The 21,512-nt window shown below is 40.9% G+C and overlaps 2 protein-coding genes across 2 annotated transcripts; one reads left to right on the top strand and one right to left on the bottom strand.

Moving 5' to 3' along the window:
* Positions 1-3,848: 3,848 nt before the first annotated feature.
* Positions 3,849-14,066, bottom strand: mau2 (MAU2 sister chromatid cohesion factor). The gene is made up of 19 exons (XM_030751869.1): positions 13,721-14,066; positions 13,603-13,620; positions 13,417-13,482; positions 12,983-13,078; positions 12,798-12,892; positions 12,683-12,710; positions 12,427-12,582; positions 12,040-12,186; positions 11,845-11,935; positions 11,658-11,761; positions 11,436-11,513; positions 10,120-10,185; positions 9,783-9,866; positions 9,607-9,656; positions 9,441-9,518; positions 9,217-9,328; positions 9,014-9,104; positions 5,843-5,970; positions 3,849-5,753 (listed from the first exon to the last, which is right to left on the bottom strand). The coding sequence occupies exons 1-19, from the start codon at positions 14,045-14,047 to the stop codon at positions 5,679-5,681; spliced, it is 1,890 nt and encodes a 629-aa protein (XP_030607729.1). The 5' UTR covers positions 14,048-14,066; the 3' UTR covers positions 3,849-5,678.
* Positions 14,067-14,894: 828 nt separating this feature from the next.
* Positions 14,895-20,977, top strand: armc6 (armadillo repeat containing 6). The gene is given in 8 exon segments (XM_030751870.1): positions 14,895-14,991; positions 14,994-15,014; positions 18,173-18,258; positions 18,344-18,905; positions 19,015-19,160; positions 19,241-19,372; positions 19,718-19,855; positions 19,939-20,977. Coding segments are annotated over 8 exon segments (1,395 nt in total). The 3' UTR covers positions 20,152-20,977.
* Positions 20,978-21,512: the final 535 nt, after the last annotated feature.

Raw genomic sequence — 21,512 nt, forward strand, 5'->3', positions numbered from 1 at the left:
AAAGCATCACTGTGAACTGAACTCGTCCTCACTCTTCCACTACTACGCATATAAATGGACATCCATGTAAACATGTGTGCCTGGAATACAGAGATCTAAGTAAAAATAAGTCTATAAAGACTGAACTGGGGAGGGTGATTGTGGGGTGCTACCCTCCAGGTGGTGGGTGGGGGGTGGGGGGTAGAAGTGCTTTGTCAGCCTCACCCCTCCCATTCTTTAAATGACAACAAAAAGAGCTCTCTCTAGATGTTGCTGTGTCATCGGGTCTGATTGTTTCCGTCCTCTCATCCCACCACTCCATCTCCTGAGGCTACAGATTGTCTCGTATAAAGCAATCACATCTGTAGCAAGGGAACCATCTTCACATAATCACCCTGCACAAAGAAAAAAAATCAAATTAAGATGATGAGAAAAAAAAAAAAAAAGATGCTCTTGAGTTTACAGGTTGTGATGAATCTTTCTGTAAATATTGCTCCTCCTCCTGCTCCCACGGACCCACAAAGAAGAATACATTATCCCAGCTCTATTAAAAAAAACAAAACAATCGGGGCTGTAGTTGCACTTGAGAACACTGAAGTCATCTCTTCTGTGTTATTTCTGGTCACTTTCTGCAAGCCTGGGGGAAGTTTTTACAAAGGGCACGAAGCTACAAATCAAAACACTTTGAATGAAAAGACTCTAAAGCAGAGTGGTCCAACCTTGTAGACCTCATAGAAGAAAAGGGATGGGCTAAACCAGAGTTTTTAGGATACATAAACTGAAGATATAATGTCTGCTGCTGACATTTAGTTTAACATCTGCTGTTTGCAGTATGGACAAAAAAGGGAAACACTATATAATTCATCCTCTGGGGATCACAGACGTGTGTGCAAACATCCATACAGTCCATTTCACTTGTGACACTCATGGACTGACTGACTGGTTGACTGATTTCATGAGAGAAATCCGTACATTTATAGTAATGCCAGCTTTGTACCCCAGTATCTAAGCAAGAGATTCACTAGTACACTGTGTGAAAATAAATGAGTGAAATCTTGGAGACTTTTGGTGTCTGGTCAGCTTTATTCTGGCTGTGTGTGGATGGTGTTACAAACACTAATTGGTTGATTCATCATTTAATCAAAGTGCATAATTAGCCAAACTAACACAACCTTGCAGTGATTACTGTCTACAGTGTGTGCAGGCAGAGACTCAATAAGGTGTATTGGATTACATACATGTTGTCATCTGATCTATCTAAGAAGTGTAAATTGTTTGCTTAAATAGGTTGGACCTATTACATAACAAAATAACTCATAAAGATTATGACCTGATTTTATAGGTATATGAAATCTACCTTTTTAATTGATATGCTGGGAGGGTAGTGTGGAAATTAAGATTATATCCTCTACTAGGTTTAAAATATGTCTGTGTATAATCTCACAGGACAGTCAGTGAGCAGGTCCCGTCCAGGTGAAGGGTTCAAGCTCAGAAATCAGAGAGAGGCGAGGCCAGTCTGCGGCTCCTCTCTCCTCTCTCCGTGTGGAGTAGGCCTAATGGCCGCCCGTTACGACATGACAGCTTCAACTTAATCCTCATTAAGCACTGTAACAATGCAGGAAGTAGCTGCAGCAGTCACGATTAGGCGGGCTCACTATTTGGCAGGAAATGGCTCCTTTCAGCAGCTACGTCCAAGACACCTAGAGCGTCCCAAAACTTTTCACTTCTCACTATAACCTCCTCCTCTGGTGGAGACAGTTTCCTGGCGGCGTCGGACACGAAGAAAATAAAGGAGAAGAGGAGAGATGTGTTCACGTGATGGAATCAGATTGATTTGAAATGATATATTAAGAAAAGATGAGCTTTCGGAGGGGGTCTCCATTGAATGCCGGTGTATCTCCGACAGGCTGCGTAACCTCATGTTCATGCGTGGAAATTTCGTGCTTTCTGAACGCGTACGAAGCCAACTGCGTATCAAGTTAACAGCCATCCATACACTTAGTATTCAAAAGGAGTTATGTTATAATTATTTTATGTAAAACAGTCAAATCTGAACTCAGAGCGCATTTATAGTTATTTATGATTCGCACCCTACTGGCCTTTATCCAACTTGCGTAAAAATAAAATTCAGCGTGACTCCACATCTTTTAGTAGGAAAATGAGCCTACAGACGTACCGAACTGGCATAATTAGCTGATAAGAAACGGTTCGATTAAGCCTGCCATCTCTACTTGAGACAGCCTAATACCAATTAAGACTTTATTTTTGCGTTTGAGGTGTCTCATTAGCGCCATAGGCTCCTCATCCTTTTACATCTTAAACTGCACTGATTTTGCACTCCCTTGCTGATGTGTGTATGACTGCTGTCCATTTTCTAATCAGGTTACGCAGATGAAGTTGCGCGTAATCAGTGTGATAAAATGTAATGGAGTCTCCACCGTGTGTGTGTGTATGTGTGTGTCCCTGTCTCCCTCTGTGGCAGGACTCCGCAGGCTGGCTGCTCAGTGAAGAGTAAAACCCTGTCTCCCCCTGCCCCCTGTGTGCCTTCATGTTCTACCTCACATGCATGTCTACCTCACCGGAGAAGACAGATGGCTGATTTTCAAAATAACGGCTCCACATTCATCATGCTGAAGGAACTGATGAAACTCATTCACCCAAATTAAGATATTTTGGCTTCTGTATTTCTAATTTGGACTAACTTTTTACCACAGCTGAATCAGGAGGCCTCTTGTTGGCTTGTGTCTGAACAGGTGATGGACTTCACTTCCCATGTGGTCTTGATGTCATTCACAGGTTTCATGTGCCTCAAAGATCTTAACACATTCAGCCAGCGGCTCTGTACAGCAGCACACTGATGATGACTGATGATTAATGATTAATTTTGATTCACTGTTCTCACCCCTATGTGTGGATACATGCTGTAGTTTTTCATATAAAACTTTTCTTTCCCCCCCAAATAAGTATACATAGTATAGCTGCAGCCATGCAAAAATCTTTGGTATGGCTCTGGAGGTATTATTTCATTTGGAGTAGAGTCTTAACATAATTAAAACTCCAACCTGCTCCACCTATTCACATTTATGCTAAACATACATTTATCAGGCTTGGTCCCCGATGCATTTTACATATAGTATCACACGTTTTGGATACTTCAGCAAATCAAAGTTTAGAAGCTTATTCAATGAAAATAATCAAATCCTTCAACTTTAGAATCTTTATTCATAAAAAAGTTATACAAGTGTTAAAGTTAAGCCATTTAAAATGACAATGTGGAGAACACAAACATTCCCTTTTATGACATGCTGTAAAATTACAATAAAATGTAAACCATGGCGTACAGACCATCTTTTTTCTTTATTGCAATAATCACTTTGCAACTGACCAAACTCAGCAGTTGATATTTTAAATACATTTGTAAAACTGTCTTCACTGGATTTAAAAAAAAAAAAAAAAAAAAAAAATTTCCTACTTTAGCACGAGCAAACTCAGTCCTACCTGTTATTTGATAATATATCAAAAACTATTATAAACCATACCAACAAAAGAAAAACATTAAATAAATAAGTTATTTAAATACAGATACATAACACCGTCTGGAAGAGATAAGTGAAACAGAAAATGTGGAAAAACCCCCCAAAAAACAACAGTCCAAAATGCTAACAGGTTTCACTGTGAAACGGCACATGTGCAAAGAGGTAACAGTCGGTCCTATGTAGTAGAAATGTTACCCTTACTACTGATTCGCTGATCCAGGCAAAATGTGCACAGCATAGAGATATACGCAGAGAGTGTGAAATGACTAAAGGGGAGCACAGTCAGGCTGCAAGATGACTGAGCTCCAAAACTGTGTCCAGAACTGTGAAATGTTTTTTTTTTTTAATACAACTGGATGCTGAATAAGTTCTGATGTTTATAAAATGCTCGGCTGGTTCGGCTGTTTCATACGACTTTAAAATGTGAATATTCACATTTGATAAATTTTCAGTGAGTAAATCATATCAAACATATCATTAACATCATTGCACATAGTTAGATGTAATGTGTATCCAGATACATCCTAACTAATATTCTATCAAAACCTGCCAGCCTGTGCTTTAAAGAGACAGATGTTGAGTTCATGCACAACAACATATTAAATCCAGTTACTCCATCTGTTTTGGGCCAATTTTAAAATGAATAAATCTTAAAACTTTTATTTAAGTTCATCTAAAAACACGTGTGGTTCGAAAGAAATGTTACGAGATGAGCTCAAACTGTCATATTCATAATTCACGTGCTGTTGGGACACAGCAGTCGAATTCAAAAAGAAAGGCTCAACAAAACTGTTGGTGGGCAGTTTACAGGTGTGTTCAGTCTGCTGTTTAGAGAAAGCCGCGCGCACGCACACACACTTCATACTAGGCTATGTTAGCTGAAAGTTGCAGCGACACCAATAAGTTTATTTCTCAAAACGTCAGACTCTTCCTTATATATCAAACTTTGCCTCACAATTTTTGTTATTTTTTTGAGGTATTAAAAAAACCTAATGCTTTCCAAATACCTTAAAAGTGACTGTTTTACGTTTTAATGGCATTAAAAGTCTCGCAAAGTTACAAAGATCAATGTCAGTGTCAAACCACAGTCGTTCTCTTCCACAGAACTGCCTGAAACGCCCCGTTTGTAGTCCTCTTTTTTTTTGGAGCTACTATCTACCTCACTATGTAACACAGTGCACACATCCAGTAGCTAGTGCGACACACCCTCAAAGATCAAAGAGCTAATTTTATTCTCCATCCACTTCTGCTAACTTTAACTTCAAAATGTATCAGTGGGTCTTCATGCACTCCAGGCAAGTAAGTAACTGAAGACCCAGCGAATTATTTTCATAGTGATAGCAATGTCCCGACAACATCAGGAAAATCTCTATATATTTAGTGTCAGTGTAATATGTGGCTAACGTGGCCAACAGTACCATCTGCTCGATCTCGCCTGCTTTTGTTGCTCACATGTACTGTATTCTATTACACCGGATCCCCCCCCCCCTCCGAAAAACCCTCATTTACATATTTTCAGTTTCTGGTGTCCAAAGATTGAGCATGCAATAGACACAAATCCAAGACTAATGCATACTCGCCATCACTTTGAAACTATATTTCAACCCATTGCTCTCTACTGCTAAAATCCTAATTGTATAATTGCAAAGTCGTTCAACAAAATTCACCAGTCACGTTGGCTACAGGAACTTCAGTGTTGTGGTTTCAGGCCAACTTTCAGAGAGAAGGTACGAAGAAGAAAAAGTCCCTCTAATGTGGTCGACAGCTCTCGGGGAAGGGGTTTTAAAACTGAGTGTTTCAGACAGTGGGTGAAAAGTGGCGCAGCGGCAACGCGCAGTGTAAAAAATATTTTGTATGAACATGTGAAAGATGGTTTTAGTGAATATGAGCCTATAAAGAAGCACAACAGGGGCACTTTAACCCAGTCAAACCTAGCTGTGATGCCCCAGTGCCCCAAATAGGTGAAGGAAAGCACCAAATGGAAGTTTGCCAAATGACACAGTGTAGTGTGCCTCATTTTTTTTCTAAATTCATTACTCCTCCTTTTTTTTTTTACCCTTTCATCAGCTACTTCGCCTTTCAGCCACCCCAGGTTTCTTTAGCCATTTTCCCTGCAGCAGCTGCTCCGTCTTTCATTTTCTCCGTCACTGTGGCATCGAGTTCTCAGAGAAGGCTGCCCAGGCTGGTTGTAGGTCCATTCTGAGGCTGAAACTGCACAGGAGGGAGGCCGTCTGTCCACTGAAACACAACACAGAGGTTCCTTTGAAAACCCAACTAGGGTGGAGTGACTCACTGTTTATAGTGTGACTGATTGATGATGTGCTCACACTGATGAGGTTGTGTTCAGGGAGGCTGCAGGCTGCGATGTGGTCCTGCAGGAGCTGCTGGGAGAAGTTCTGATGCATCTGTGTGGCCTCGTGGGCGTCCATGGTGTTTCCACAAGCCTTGTTCAGATCTGCTGGGAAGAGATTAATTGTGTAAAGTGATGATTGTTAAAAGATTCTGGATCCAAACACCATTTCCAAACCTAGAATATGCCGTGTGTGTGTGTGTATACGCTGCGATTAAATGATTCTTCACCCACTTGTTTTCCCCAAGCCTCGTTCACTTCTAATTCAGTTGTGGCTTCCTTACTCTGTGATTTATTGATGCTACAGCTGGCTGAGAAATGCATAAGACTGCCCCCTCTGCAAGAGATCTTTCATTGTATACTGAATATTGGTGCAAAATAAAGGAGTGATAACAACTGTGACAAAAAGGTGATGGTGCATTCTTAATGTGTTCATGTGACCAGTTATTTTTTGGGGAAAACAAAATAACAATGTAGTCCAAAAAAACTAAATGACATTATCAATCAGCTGGTCAGTTTCTCCAGCGCTTTTATCTACACATTGCATTCTGCCCTATATTTATTTATCATAATCAAATGATGAATTTTGACCAAAATTGTTCAAATTATTAATGATCAATCATTTGATTTTCCCATTACACCAAGCTAAAACTAAAGCAGTCAAATTAAAGAGTCCTGAAATAAATACCATATTCCTCAAATGTTCAGTTTTTGTGGAAATTGATTAAAACAAGTATCTATGGCGCTGTCTTGACACAGAGTACTGTGAAAAAGTCTTGAGCCACCCCTCATTTCCTCATGTTTCCGTCCAAGCAGCCAGACTTTCTTGTAATGGTTTAAAGTGCTCTTGAGCAATAGTTCTCCAGGCTTTCAAAGTTTCTTTTTGGACACTGGCCACTCATTTTCAGTCCAGTCTTTGCACCCGGCCATTTTCAGAGGAATGGTTTTTTTTGTTGTTTGTTAAACTACTCAGCACTGACCTATGAATCATTCAAGCATAAAAAAAGGCACCGAACACAAGGGATGAACCAGTGTTATGTTTAAACATAGACAACTTGGCAAAGCACCTATTTTAAATAGTATCTTTAGACACTTTGTTGCTAGCAGCCTGTCACTAAACCACATCGTTTATTCTCATTACTTTAGTTGAATCAATGAGAAATGCCAAATGTTATTCCCCTTAAAAATCCAGCAAAGACCTGACATAGGGCCTGATAGAGGCACCTGGTCCCTCAGCTGATCCATCTACTGTTCACTGACGCCTCAACAGAAATGGTCTCAGTGGAAGGGTGGCTGTCAAGAAGCCATTTTTAATGAGGGAAAGAGAGAAAAGACTGAGGTATGCCAAATTACACAAGAACTTGACTGAAAATCAGTGGCAACAGGGTTTATAGAGTGATTAATCCAAATGTGAAATTTTGGTTCAAATTGTTATCAATATACAGAGGAGTTCAGCAGAGAAGTACAACAGTAAGTGTCTGCAGCCATCTGTTAAACATGGTGAAGGCTCTGTCATAGCATGGGGCTGCATTTCAGCCAGTGGTGTTGGGGAACGTGTCAAAATTGATGAAATGATGAATGCAGAAAAGTACCATCAGGTTTTGATCCACCATGCAGTACCATCTGGAAAACATCTGATTGGGAACGGCTTCATTTTTCAGCATGACAATGATGCCAAACGTTGAATGCTTTGAATGTCCTTCAAGAAGCCTGGAGAACTATTCCTGAAGACTACTTAAAGAAATTACAATAAAGCTGCCTCAGAGAGTTCAGACATTACTGAAGAATAAAGGTGGTCATACCAAATATTGACTTTCAAGCTTGTTAGAACTGTACAAACTCTGTTTTTGCCTTATATGCTGTATTTACATGCATGTTAGCACATTATAATAAATCACTGCACCAAGTTAGCATTTTCCTAGAAAAATAAAACAAAATAAGGACTGGATCAAGACTTTTACACAGTAATTTACTACAACAGCACTACTAACTGCTTTGTCAACCTGAACGTCTGAGACAGTATCTCACGATCAATCACAATTCACAGGATAGTGTAGTGTGTGAAGTACAGCAACAAAGTGATACATTTTCTTGTCGCTGGAAGGCTGTATTGCACCAACAAATGAGAATAAAAACCCAATGCAGGTTGAGGAGGTTCCCAAATAGTCATAAGCACAAATGAATCTTGTTCGCTATCAAATGAGAGTGAATTCAGAAGTATTACGACTACGTGATCAGTAACTATGGCCATAAAAAGCATGAAAATATGTGAACACATCAGCATGTCATAGCATTGAACATATTATTGATGTTACCATAATGGCCACAGGAAGGTTCCAACCACACCCTCCTAATGTGAGAGTCAACCAATAGGACCACTCGCTCCATGATCATGACCAAAAGGATCCTGATCATCACCATCTAACAATATATAAGTGATATTCATTGTGTGGCATAGCTATCACATCATTCCATTAAGTTCTTTCTTCATTTTGTCCATGCATAACTTATCAGCATGGAGAATCTTATGTTAATGACATCACTAAATATTGTTCAGTGCACCAGGAGTGAGAATTTCTGTGCATGACAGTTACACTGTGAAAATGGAAAAGTGCCCTTAAAAATGCCAAATATGACCTTGGCTTTTAGCACATTTTGGGTGATGCCCCATGAGGTCATCCCTGTGCACGAGCTTCACTAAAATCTGACTAATCTAACTAGTAGGTGTAGTGATTCTTGTGAATCGTGAAATGACAGAGCCACGGAAGGACGATGGATCAGCTCTTTGGTCCTTTGGCCTGACGAGCTAAAAATAATCCTTCAGTTGAATCATCACCTCCCTCAAATAATTTTAACAAATGAGAAACATGAAAAACTTCAGTCTACACCAAGTTTCGCTGGAAGTACCCAATAAACTGGCAACTGAATGTATACTTTAGGTTAAAGCTATTCCATTCAGTGCTTGTCTATTGCGACCCCTTCAGGCCAAATATTGTCACAATTTTTGTAGTCTGTAATTTCAAGAGGGATTTTAGCTTGTAATGAGGAGTTTTGAACTTTGCTGTTTGAACCCATCTTACGTAAATTAATTTTATCCCATAAATAATGATAACACAAAATGCGTAGTAAGGCTCAGTGACAGCCGTACCTTTGAGAAGAGCCGAGGACCAGAGCTGCACAGACATGTCTGGGATCTTGCTTGCCAGCTGCATGGCAGGAACCACCATGTTGTTGCTTTCCTGGAAAACATGTGGAACCAGACATGAAGTCGAGATCATGTCTGCATAAAATAACAGCTATTACAACACGCGCGGTCTAATGTACAGAATACGTGATGGTTTGTAGACTCACTCTGTGGTTACCCAGAACAAAGAAGATGTGGCCCAGGAGGACTAGCGAGCAGGCAGTCAGCCTGTTTAGATCCTCTGCATTAGACATCTTCAGAGTCTCCCTTAGAAATCTCCTGTTGATACAAATTTGCATGATAATCTCTCTTATCCTAAGCAACGAGGACAGAATATTTAAAAAGTAACTTTGAAAGAGCACAAATTAAAAATGAAATAAGCTTTGTTTACTTGGCCTCGTTGTAACGTCCTTGGAAGAAAGACAAGAGTCCTCTGATGTAAAATGCTGCAGCTCGTAGGCAATGAGAGCTGAAAAAGTCAAAATTAATTTTAAAACACTGCAAATAACATGAAACAAATTTACGTGACATGTTGTCTACACAGCATCTATAGTTACCTGACAGGAAAGTTGTGATCAGGGTTAATCCTCTCTAAAAGGCTATACAGCTGTTGATTTAAAAAAAAAAAAAACAGAAAAAAAAGGGAAGATTAAACTAAAGGAAGTAAAAAATAAATACATACCTAATTATTTTTAAAGAATTTAAATGCTAGGTAAAGCAGTGACTTTCAAACCTCCTGATGTCTGTTCCCTTCCCGGATGTAGACGCTGGCCAGGTTTGTGACAATGAATGTCCACAGTTCCTGGTGTGTTGTCATCTAACAGAGGAAAGAAACAGAGAAACGCTGATAACACAGAACCTTCTGAAGATCACATAGTCAAGAGAAGCAGAAAAGAAAAAGGCAAAAAAGAATGAAAAGTTACAGTCACTGTTGACAGACACTGTGTAAAAATGTTAGCCCTGCCCTGTTGCAAACAGATGTTTGGTATTCTGGGGTATTCTGGGGAGTTCACAGTCCACATGGGATCTAAGAGACATAAAGGACAAACAATAGTGACGATGAAACTCACCTGCAGAGCTGCAGTGAACTGTGCCTCAGCGTTATCCATGCAGTTCACTGAGATACAGTACAGGCCCTGAGACACAAGAAAACAGATGGGAATGCTTCAACTTAAACGAGACAATTGAAGCTTGTAAACAGTGAGCAGTTTGCAGCTATTTAACTCTGTAAGAAGGTACTTCAAATCATAAACAACAAAAGAGCAACTAACAACAGGTAGCTACACACTTATGTGATATATTTCACTGGGATTTAACAAAGATGTCTGATGATGATGTCACATATATCTCACCCCATTTTTCTCATCATCAGCCCTGAAAAATTACAGATCTTAAATTTTAAATTTATTCATACATCAGGGACCAATGTAAAAAAAACTTCTGCTGAACTTCTTTTTATAGCCACAGTCTTCTAAAGTTTACGCAAATGTAGTATTTTCCAGTACACATTTTCAAAGCTAACATTTTACAATATCAAGACTAATAAAAAAAATAAATAAAAAAAATCACCTGGTCCTTATCAGTCCTAGATAACAAAAACACATGACATATTACAAAATGTCATTATTTAATAAAAACTAAGTGAAAATGCAGAATGAGTGAAAAACTACACCTCTGTGATCGGGCAGCTTTTTATCACCGTGGAGGAATTTTGGCCCACTCTTATTTACAACGTTGCTTTAGTTAATTGAGATTTGTGGGCAACACCTGGATTCTTTTCTTTTTTCAGCCATTCAGTTGTAAATTTGCTGCTGTGCTTGAGATCATTGTCCTGTTGCATGACCCAGTTTGGGGCCCAGCTTTAGCTGTCTGACTCTAGAGTACGTTGGTATACAGGAGTTCACGGCTGACTCAGTGACTGCAAGGTTCCCAGGTCCTGGGGCTGCAACACAAGCCCAAATCACCACCCTTCCACCACTGTGCTGAAAGTTGGTGTGAGGTGTTTGGTTTTCACCAAACATGGTGCTGTGCATTATGCTCAAACATCTCCACTTTGGCCCTGTGGTTTGTTCAGGTGTAACTTTGCAGTCCTAAGCTGTGCTGCCATGTTCTTTTTAGAGAGAGAAGAGACTTTTTTTTCTGGCCACGCTTCCAAACAAGCCAAACTTGTTCAGTCTTTTTCTAATTGTACTGTCATGAACTTTTAACATGCTAACTGAGGCTTGTAGAGTTGTAAGATCACCGCTGATGTTTTTCCTCCTTCATGCTGTGTTAAACACACCTGAATGCTCCAGGCCAGCTAACTGCCAAAATTTCTACTTTGATAGAGGTGCTTACACTAGCTGATAATGACAATGATGCGCCTTTTCTCTGCTTTTGGACTTACCAGAAGTGTATGAAGCTGGGCAGCGTGGTTTGTAAACAACCTGGGCGACTGCTGGCAAAGCTGGCAAACCTGAGAAATCTGAACGCAAACCATTACAGTCTTAAGCTCCAAATGCAAACTGCAGACAATCTCCAAACTAAGTTACTGCCATAGAATCTATGCTTTCATTCATAATCAACACCCTGACAACATATGGATAAATCTCTACAGCTGGCGACTCACTTCTTGTAAGGCTGTGGCCTTGTGTCCAGTAACCAGACGGCACATGATGATATGCTCCAGCAAGATGACTTGAAACGTGGACAGGATGGGACTGCTGTCCAGCACTTTGAGCACACAAATCAGAGTTAATTAATTAACTCCGTCATCAAAGGGGAAATAATCAGCGAGCGCACGCCAACAAACTTACTCTTCAGCTTCTCCAGCTGCATGAGAGCCTTGTCCGTGTACTTCTGTGCTTTCTCCAAGTAACCCGCCTGCATGGAGTGCATCACCGTCACCTTTTTTTTTTAATAGAAAAACAAACAATGGATATGTGTTTTTGCACTGTACTTTCAGAACATTACACTCGCTCAGAAGCTGTGTGTCAGTGGCAGCATCTCACCAGGTACACGAGCACACACATGTGCTCCTTGGGGAGCCAGTGGAAAAGAGCCGCTGGATTAGTGGGAAGGATCTCGTCATCGTGGAGAGTGGAGATGGTCTGGATGCACTGCTGCAGCTGCTTCAGACATGGCTTCACGCTCTTTACCTGAACAGGTATAAAACACTTTAACTTTGCTCTGAGCATTATATTAGCATAATGTAATATAAAAAATTACACATTTAAAAACATATACATTTATATTTGGTGTTTAGCACAAGTTATGAGGTAAAAAAAATGCTTAATTTAAATCTGAAGTTTCTTACATTTTTATGAAACTTGAACAATAGTGCATCTGAGCCTTGCATTTGCATGCTGTTTAGGACCAGGAATAAACCACGGGAATACCTGTCCAGCATCCAGGTAGTGTGTAACCTGCAGCACCAGGAAGAAAACTCTCAGCGACTCCTTCTGAATGGGGTTTCCCTGCCAGTTCTCCACAATGGTCCCACATAGCGTCAGCAGCGGGTGCACCTCGCTCAGCTTCCTTTCCATCAGCAGCAGCTGCAGGGCCACAAACACACATTAAGAAGCCACACAGTGAGAAAACAACACAAATAAAACGTAGAGCGCCTATAGTTAGCGGATAATGATTTAGGCTTACCATTCCTTTGCTTAATAAGAAGAGGGCTCTGCAGGAAAATAGAAGAACACCCTTAATGTGAGCCAAAGCAGATGAATCATGTAACTAGCTCAAAAGATAAATCCGACCCATTTACCTCGTGTATTCTGATCCCATGACCCTTGCGTACTCTGCTCCCACTCCCAATAGGTCACAGGCAGACACCAAATCTTTTTCTAGTGCATGCAGTTGCTGAGGGAGACAGAACAACGCTGCAGGCATAAATTAACCAAATCAACTTAACAGACACGAATAGGTTTGTAATGTAGTGAGACGTCTTACAGCCAGCTGAAAGAGCAGCCTGCAGTGCCAGTAGGGAGTTTGCTGAGAAATCTGGATGGCCTTCCGCAGCACTGGTTTCGCAGAGTCGACCAAGTTCTTGGAGAAAGAAGCCAATAAGTGAGTTACTGTAAGAGAAAGTGAATTCCTTTTCTCTACATTTAAGTCACAAGCTTACATTAGAGAGGAACATTGATACCAATGCCATTTATTGATTCAGCTTCTAGGTCAAAGGTTTTCAAGTTATTATCTGAGTTTTACACACAAGGGCTGCACGTGACTCAGGTGCGCAGAACGCCGCTGCACTGAGCATGACGTCACTGCTTTGCAACGCGCACAGCAAAAAAATAATAATAAAATAAGCAAATGCCTCACTGCTGAAGTTTCCCGAAAGACCACTTTTCACAGACAGGGTGTCATCAGATGGACGCACCTACCTGTTGACAGTAAAACTCCGACAGAATACTTGCTGCTTCAAACTTGACATCTTCAAACTGGGAGATCTGCTAGATGATGTTAAAGATGTAGCCTGCAATAAACTCAACTGGTTTTAAAGTAGATGCTTATAACACAACTTTCGTTGGGTTGTACTGGCTTTTCATGTTGCAAATAAAAAAGGATATCTGCTGCGATATGAACCACTGAGGAAGGAAAAATAAAAAAACAGAACATCAGTGTGAACCCTGGGTGGTGCAGTGAACATAAAACAGTGATGGAGGTGTTTCTATCAGTGCTGCTCACCGCTTTCTCCAGGTGACTCTGGGCCAGCTCGCTGTTCTTTGTGTGGCGGTACAGCACCGAGCCCAGCTGGAGATGAGTCCGGGCCTCGACCCTCGGGGCGGCTTGAACTGAACACTGCCTGCAGACAGTGGACGCAGAGACGGATCTTTGGAGGACTCGACGTGCGGAAATGCTCCGCAAAGCCCAACAGGGCAAGGTACCAAGGATCGGGGCTTCTGTGCTCGCTGCCATTCCAAGTCGTTCCGGAGACAAAATAACAACAATATGTGTGAATTTACCACTGGGACGAGGTAGCCTCGTCCGCGTTTCTACCTCTGTCATTTGCATGAATCGGAGTACAAGCGCCAAAGCCAGTCGGAGAAAAAAGAACTTCCGGTTGTCGTTTTTCACATGAGTAACACAAACATGTTAAACATTTTTTAATTATAGTTTTTGACTGGGTTGATGTGAAAACAGTACAATATTCACATAGAAAGTACAATTTTTACGTCATGCAGGCCCTTGACAAGTGACTGTTATAAATATTTAAAATGCCTCCTTTATTTTGAAAGGGTTATGATTAAAACAAAACAATCACTTAAAACCTTTTAATTCCACTACACATTACGTTATGTTAAATAACTATATAAATCATATGAATAATTTAGTGTCATTTAAAAAAAAACATTATGTGCTAAATGTATAATTTGCATAAAAAGTTGACACAAAAAGTTGAGAGGAACTTTTGCTTTTCGGTCTTTGTTTGAGAAGAGCAAATATTTGTTGTGGGACAGTGGGGAGAAATTTGCTATTCACTAACATTATTCCTCACAATTCACTCTCCGCTGCCATAGCGCCAAACAGCCGACAACGAAACTGCGTAGCCGCGATCGCTTCATTCATAACAGCGGAGAAAGCAGCCTGTCTCAGGGCGGAGGTAATATAATTCATTCAAACACATTTAATCGCTCGCATAAAATAATAATGAAAAAGAGAAATACCACAGTAAGAGTCTTATTGAACGGATGTCTTGGAAACTTCAGCAGCTATAGTAACAAGGGAAGGAGCTGAACTATTTTAGCCAACAATAGCTGTCGTTATTAGCTGCCCTAGCGGAGACTGAATCCGCCCAATGCTGCTGATGTTTCACTTTGTTGCTGCGTTTAATTTTAGGGTGGAGGATAACGAGGGCAAAATGGCTAAACGGAGAATCACACAGGAGACCTTCGATGCTGCTGTCAGGGAAAACATGGAGGAGTTTGAGATGGACCCAGATGAGGCTTTGAGGGAGGCTGTGAGCAGTTTGAGTCTCAAGGTAAATATCACAGATCCTTAATGTGGACTGTCTGTTAAAGCCCGAGTCGGTTATGACTGATTTAAGCTTACAGGCGGCATCAGAATGCCAAGTAAGAGGTACACATCCAGGCAGGCAGCATGTCTACTGAAAATCAAGTCACTGATGGTCAAGCTGCTGATGACTGGTTCACTGAAGCCTCCTGAATGATTTATAATTGCAGCAGAATGATCTCCATTGGGGCATCTTACTGGAGTCATGAGTAGGTCCACATGTATAGTGCTTAAGAGGAAGACCATGGAGAAGATTCATGTATGTAGTGAAGGAGGACAGTGTGACAGAGGAGGATGCTAAGGACATCTTACAAGGCTGTTGCACTGTGAAAGTGTTATACAGTTTTAAGTATAAAGCTAAAATTATAAATCCATTTGAAACCCACTTTTAAAATATGCTTAACCTTTATTCTATTTGCAAAAATGCAAAATGAAAAGCTTCAGGGTTATTTCTTCACATCGACAGTATTAGAAGTGGTCCAAATCATAAACCCCTGTAGTCTCTGGAGCTTGAAAAAGGCGACTGGACTTCTTTTTGTTTCTTGAAGACGTTTCACCTCTCATCCGAAAGGCTTCTTCAGTTCTCAACCAAATGGTGGAGAGACCCAGGTATTTAAACCCCTGTGGGCGTAGTCCCCTGGAGGTGGTTATGACCCTCTATTGATCATGTGCGTGAACACATGTGCCCAGGTGTGAAGGGGGCGTGGGTCATATTTAATCAGTGACCTCAATAGGCCACAGGAAACAATGGAGCGGAGTCCTAAATTGATTTCAACTGAAACCACTGATTAAATATGACCCACGCCCCCTTCACACCTGGGCACATGTGTTCACGCACATGATCAATAGAGGGTCATAACCACCTCAAGCGGACTACGCCCACAGGGGTTTAAATACCTGGGTCTCTCCACCCATTTGGTTGAGAACTGAAGAAGCCTTTCGGATGAGAGGTGAAACGTCTTCAAGAAACAAAAAGAAGTCCAGTCGCCTTTTTCAAGCTCCAGAGACTACTATGACCTGGATGACTGAGAATCTACACAGACATAAACCCCTGTACTTTGATCAGCCAAATCTGGATTAAAATATCCAATAGAGGCCAAAGACTCTGTAACCCTTATTATCTCTGTCACTGTGGTTTTGTGATTTGTCCAGTTTGTCTGTGTGTTCATAGTATTACTCAAAAGTTGTGGGAAAATTTGCACAATCATTTTTAGCAGAGGTGTGGAATCAAAGTATTTAACTTTGGTGTCAAGCTACATTGTGAGATAGGCAAGATAGGGTGTTTTGATGTTTTCAAGAAGTCATCACAGATCAATTTTTCTGAATCCAGGGATTCAATTCATGCATGGTGTGAAGGAATTTCTGCAGCCTTAAGTGCTGCTGCTTTAGTTGTGTACTTGTAAAAAAAGCAAGATTTTATTTTTTTTAATAACTTTCAAGTCTATTCAAATTTGGCACGGTGGCGTGGTGGTTAACACTGCTGCCTCACAGCTAGAGGGACAGGTAGAAGGTCTGGGTTTGAATCCACCTTGGCCAGGGCCTTTCTGTGTGGTGTTTACATGTTCTGCACGTGTCTGTGTGGGTTTCCTCCCACAGTCCAAAGACATGCAGTTACTGGGGTTAGGTTAATTGTTGACTCTAAATTGCCCGTAGGTGAGAGTGATTGTCTGTCGCTCTGTGTTAGCCCTGCGACAGGCTGGCGACCTGTACAGGGTGTACCCTGCCTCTTGCCCTGTAACAGCTGGGATAGGCTCCAGCCCCCCCACGACCCTGAACAGGATAAATGGAAGAGAATGGATGGATGGATGGATGGATGGAAGCTCTCCTCAGTAACCACAGAGAGGAAAGATTTTAGTTTAGTTCTTTATTATCATGTGCAATAGCAAAATGTTTGCTCCTCTAGCTGCCCAGATTGTTAATGCTTCTGTGCTTTTCATCCCTCACCTGCCGGCCCGCAACTACTGCACGGGGAGAGAGTACAATTAGCAAATTCATGCCCCGTGTGCCACGCCCACATCCTCTTACAGCCAAGCTACAAACCATATCCGACCACCACAGTGCTCCTCAAACAAACTCTTTATACCTGGGTCAGCAGGCTTCTTTTCTCTTCAAAGTATTCAGTCAACTAAAAATGACTGATACTGCTGCTCTTCATGTACAAATCTACTGAAAAACAAGCATACTTATGGCTGAAATGTACTACGTCTAACAGAGGCTACAGTAAAGACATTTTGGGAGTGTTGCATGGGAAAATAAGTATTAAAAAAGTAATTTCTTCACTGTCCTTACTCTAATCAGCTGGAGGCCTCTGTCTTAAAAAATAACACATAAAGTTATTCCACCTCCCACCCAACCCACCAAAAAATATTCATAGAGGAAAGAAGAAGAGAGTTCACTGATTCCAAGCCTCAGCTTTTTTTTTTTTTTTGCTGGTTTCTGCCAACTATTGACATTTTAAAGTGGTCATTAATGAAGTTATGTTGATATTTTGACTGATACTGAGCCGTCCTGTGCTAAATTTGCTCCATCAAGGCACAAATATTCTTTGGGTAAGGCTCTACAAAATAGGGGAGTTGTATTTTCGATTTTTGGCTTCTTCTTTTTTTTTTTTTAATTAATTTTCTAAATTCTCCAGAAATACTGTACATTGATGTTTACCTTTTATCCCTACTCCTCCCTTATTCCTAGGCCGACTCTTTTGAAACTTTGTATGAGTATTCAATGTACAAAGCTCCACAAAATGCTGCAGACGCATCTTTTATTTTAAATTTTTACACATTTTTAAAATTTGAACAGTTCATTCATGTTTACCTTCAATATTCTCCGTTATTCATTGGCTGAATCTTTTGAAGCTTGCTGCAAGTGTTCATTGGACAAAACTTTACAAAATGCTGCATTTCTGATTTTTGACTTTTTTTTTTTTTTTTTTTTACAAATTAAAAAATTGTAAACAATATAAAAATAAGTTTGAGCTTAAAGATGGTTGACCTACAGTCAAATTAGTTTCCGTTCCAATATATCACATATTGGACAAGTAAAACATTTGACCAACATGTCTCTTGTTTCGTGAACTTCGTGTTGTGCTGTGAGTCAGAGCATTAAATCTAATATTATGCATTAATGCAGGTGTGGACCTCAGTTGCATAGTAAAAGCTGTGCCAATAATCTCATCAACTGACAATCAAGAAGAGCAAACACACGAGGTCCTACAGGTGAGTCTTGACCTGTTTGCTGAAAAGAGAATGCTTACTGCAAGAAAGAATATTTATTAAACTGTTTTTAAAATTTTCATTTAAGGCTTTGGAGTCCCTCCAAATTGGAAGAGACTCTGCTGGCATGACAGCAGACCTGAAAACCTTCACTGAGCAATGCGCACTGGGATTTGCCCAGAGGTACCTCGCTGCTCAGAAAGATGCCTACCCCATCATCCTCTCCTACTGCAAAAAGAGCATGGAGGAGCAGGAAGCAGTGTTAGCCGCGCTGTCCGCTCTGGCCGCACTGACTGATGGACAGCCGGACTTGCTGGACGCAGAGGGTCAGCAGTTCCTTTTGGATGTCCTTAAGAAGTACCAGGCAGATTCCTCGGTGACACGCGTCGCCATCAGCGCTGTGCGGCACAGCTGTTTAAAACATGAACAGAACAGGCAGGATTTGGTAAAAGGTGGCGTCCTGCCGCTACTCACTGGTGCCATCACGCAGCACGGTGGATGTGCAGAGATGGTGAAGGAGGCCTGTGCAGCTCTCAGAGTCATGACCTTTGATGATGATGTGCGGGTTACTTTTGGGCACGCTCATGAACATGCCAAGATAATTGTTCTTGAGCACAGTGGACTGAAGGTATTGATTGGGGCTGCCAAAGGTAAGGCCAGCTGATCATATTAATATAGATTTAGCTACTGCAGTTTCTAATCGCTTTTCTTTGCAGGCTCATTTCATTAAGTTTGGTTTCTTATGTACCTTCCGCACAGGTCACCTTGGTAACACTTCTGTTTTGAGTGAGCTGTGTGCAACTTTATCCCGTCTGGCTGTACGGAACGAGTTTTGTCAAGACATCTGTGATCTGGGCGGATTAAAACTCATGATGACTTTGCTTGCAGACAGCTATGAGTCCGCGGTAATGTACAAAAAGCAAAGATTGTGATATGGACCGATTCCAGGTTTGCTCTTCTCACTGAAGTGTTTCTCTTCCTGCAGGATTTGGTTCGGCAGGTCCTTAGTGCGATCCGGGCCATAGCAGGAAACGATGACGTTAAAGATGCAGTTGTTAATGCCGGTGGAGTTCAGCTCATTGTCATCGCCATGAACAGGCATATGAGCAACTCTGCTGTGAGTTCAATGCTGTACCTACATGCTGAATGGATCTCCATTCATTTAAAAAAAAAAAAAAAAAACTAGGCATGCACTAAACAAAGCTGTATTAATGTTTTCCAGCTCTTTATCACACATTTTTTAGCATTTAGTTGTGCAAAACTGATGTGGCGACAGGTAAATATTGTCCACTCAAATCAGTTAATGCCACCTTACTTGCCCATATGCCAATATCAGCAGGACCAATATCAGCCAATGGTGATATTTGACTGATTTTCTTTTTTTTTTGGTGCATCCCTAATAAAACAGAACTGAAGTTATGCAAAAAGGCAACAAATATTCTAAGAATGTGCTCCTCCATAGGTGTGTGAGCAGGCTTGTGCGTGCCTCTCTGTCCTTGCTTTACGTAAACCCAACAACTGCACAGTCATCATGGAGAATGGAGGTGCCTTGGCTTCCCTGCAGGCTATGAAGACTCATGCTGATGTGGTCAACGTGCAGGTAAAATGAGGTCCTTAATAATTAATATGGGAGTCAGAGTCTCTGTGACTGTGATTCAGTTCATTACATTTCTCCCTCTACAGAAACAATCATGCATGCTGCTGAGAAATCTGGTTGCACGTATGCGTAACTTCAGCCAAACAATCTTAGAGATGGGAGCGGAGGCGCTGATAGCCCAGGCGCTGCAGAACCATCAAGACTGTGGTGATGTGGGTAAGGCAGCCCTGAGAGATCTGGGATGTCAGGTGGAGCTTCGAGAGCTGTGGACCGGCAAACATGGCAGCCTTACCAACTGAAAGTGGAGCACACTCTCTGAAGATGGTTCATGAGGAACATTCAACACACCTTGCAGGTTGGGGCGGAGGGTTTAATAGCAACATTCAGTCCCACCCACTGTGATTTCATTTCCTGGCACGGATTTATTTTGAGGTTGAAACGTCGACTGCCATTGCATGCAGGCACATGATGAAAGAGAGATGGTTGTGTTGCCAGTCTTCCTTCCTTATTCATATGAACAGTAATTTTAGTCCTGTTCCTCCCTTTGATAACAAAAATGTGATTAAAATATAAAATTAACTAGTTTGTTAGATACGGCCCTACCAAAATAAGATTAGTAGTCATAGTACAAATGCTGGCTGTAGCTACTGTGATGTCACCCAGTGGTTTGTGCAGTCCCTGTATGATACCTTGAGCTAAGAGTTTTTGCCATCGCCACCTTGATGTTTTGAAACTGGATGTGAGTGAGGGGGGTCCTGTGAAACCAAGTGCTCACTGGCTAACGACCAGTGATGGCATAGTTACCTGGAAAAAGTAATCTGTTTTCTGATTACTGTTTACTTTAAATAGTAACGCACAGTGACTTGAATAAGTAACTTTAATCTGATTACTGGATTGCAAATAGTCACTTGTTAGATTACTCATTACCGAAAAAAATGACATCACTGCTAACGACCCTTTAGAATGTCCAAAATTTACAAAATGGACTGAGTCAGAGTGAGAGTCCACCCCTCGCTCGTCATGTCAGGTTTGAAAATGCCAATATAGCGAGACTTGAGGCTTCAAGATGAATTTTTTTTTTTTTTAAACCAGCAATTTAACTTTTTGTAATTCAACAAAAAAATTGCAACAAGAATACAACATGTGACATTTGGGTTTTGTTTTTCATGGTATAAAAACAACAACAACCCCACCCAGAGAATTCAAAATCTAACCCTGTTCCAGTGAAAGTCCAACTAAATTCTGCCCAAATTTCACATTTGAACCAACTGCATCTGCCCTATTCTGCCAGCTGCAGCCAGGGATACTTGCCCCACACACTTAAAATATGTCTCTCTGAATGCAGTTTTAGCTGAAATGTAATGCTGTCATGTTGCTGTATAACATAGTAGTAGAAGTAGATGCACACACCTGGCGAGACATATTTGTACAGTATAGTTGTTGAAAAGCATTGCGGGCAGTGTGAACAACCGCATCACCAGTCCCACACAACGCTTTTGAAAGATTTGAAAACGTTTTCCAGTTTAAATAAGTACAAAAAAGGCATTTGTAGTACTGCTGTTTGTCTTTTTTTTTTTTTATTTATGTAAAATGTTTATTTTCATGATTAGTTTATTTAATTAAAAAATGTTAATATGAGTGCATCTACTATGCAACTTCT

The sequence above is a fragment of the Archocentrus centrarchus genome, chromosome 17 (assembly GCF_007364275.1).
Source record: "Archocentrus centrarchus isolate MPI-CPG fArcCen1 chromosome 17, fArcCen1, whole genome shotgun sequence".
NCBI lineage: Eukaryota > Metazoa > Chordata > Actinopteri > Cichliformes > Cichlidae > Archocentrus > Archocentrus centrarchus.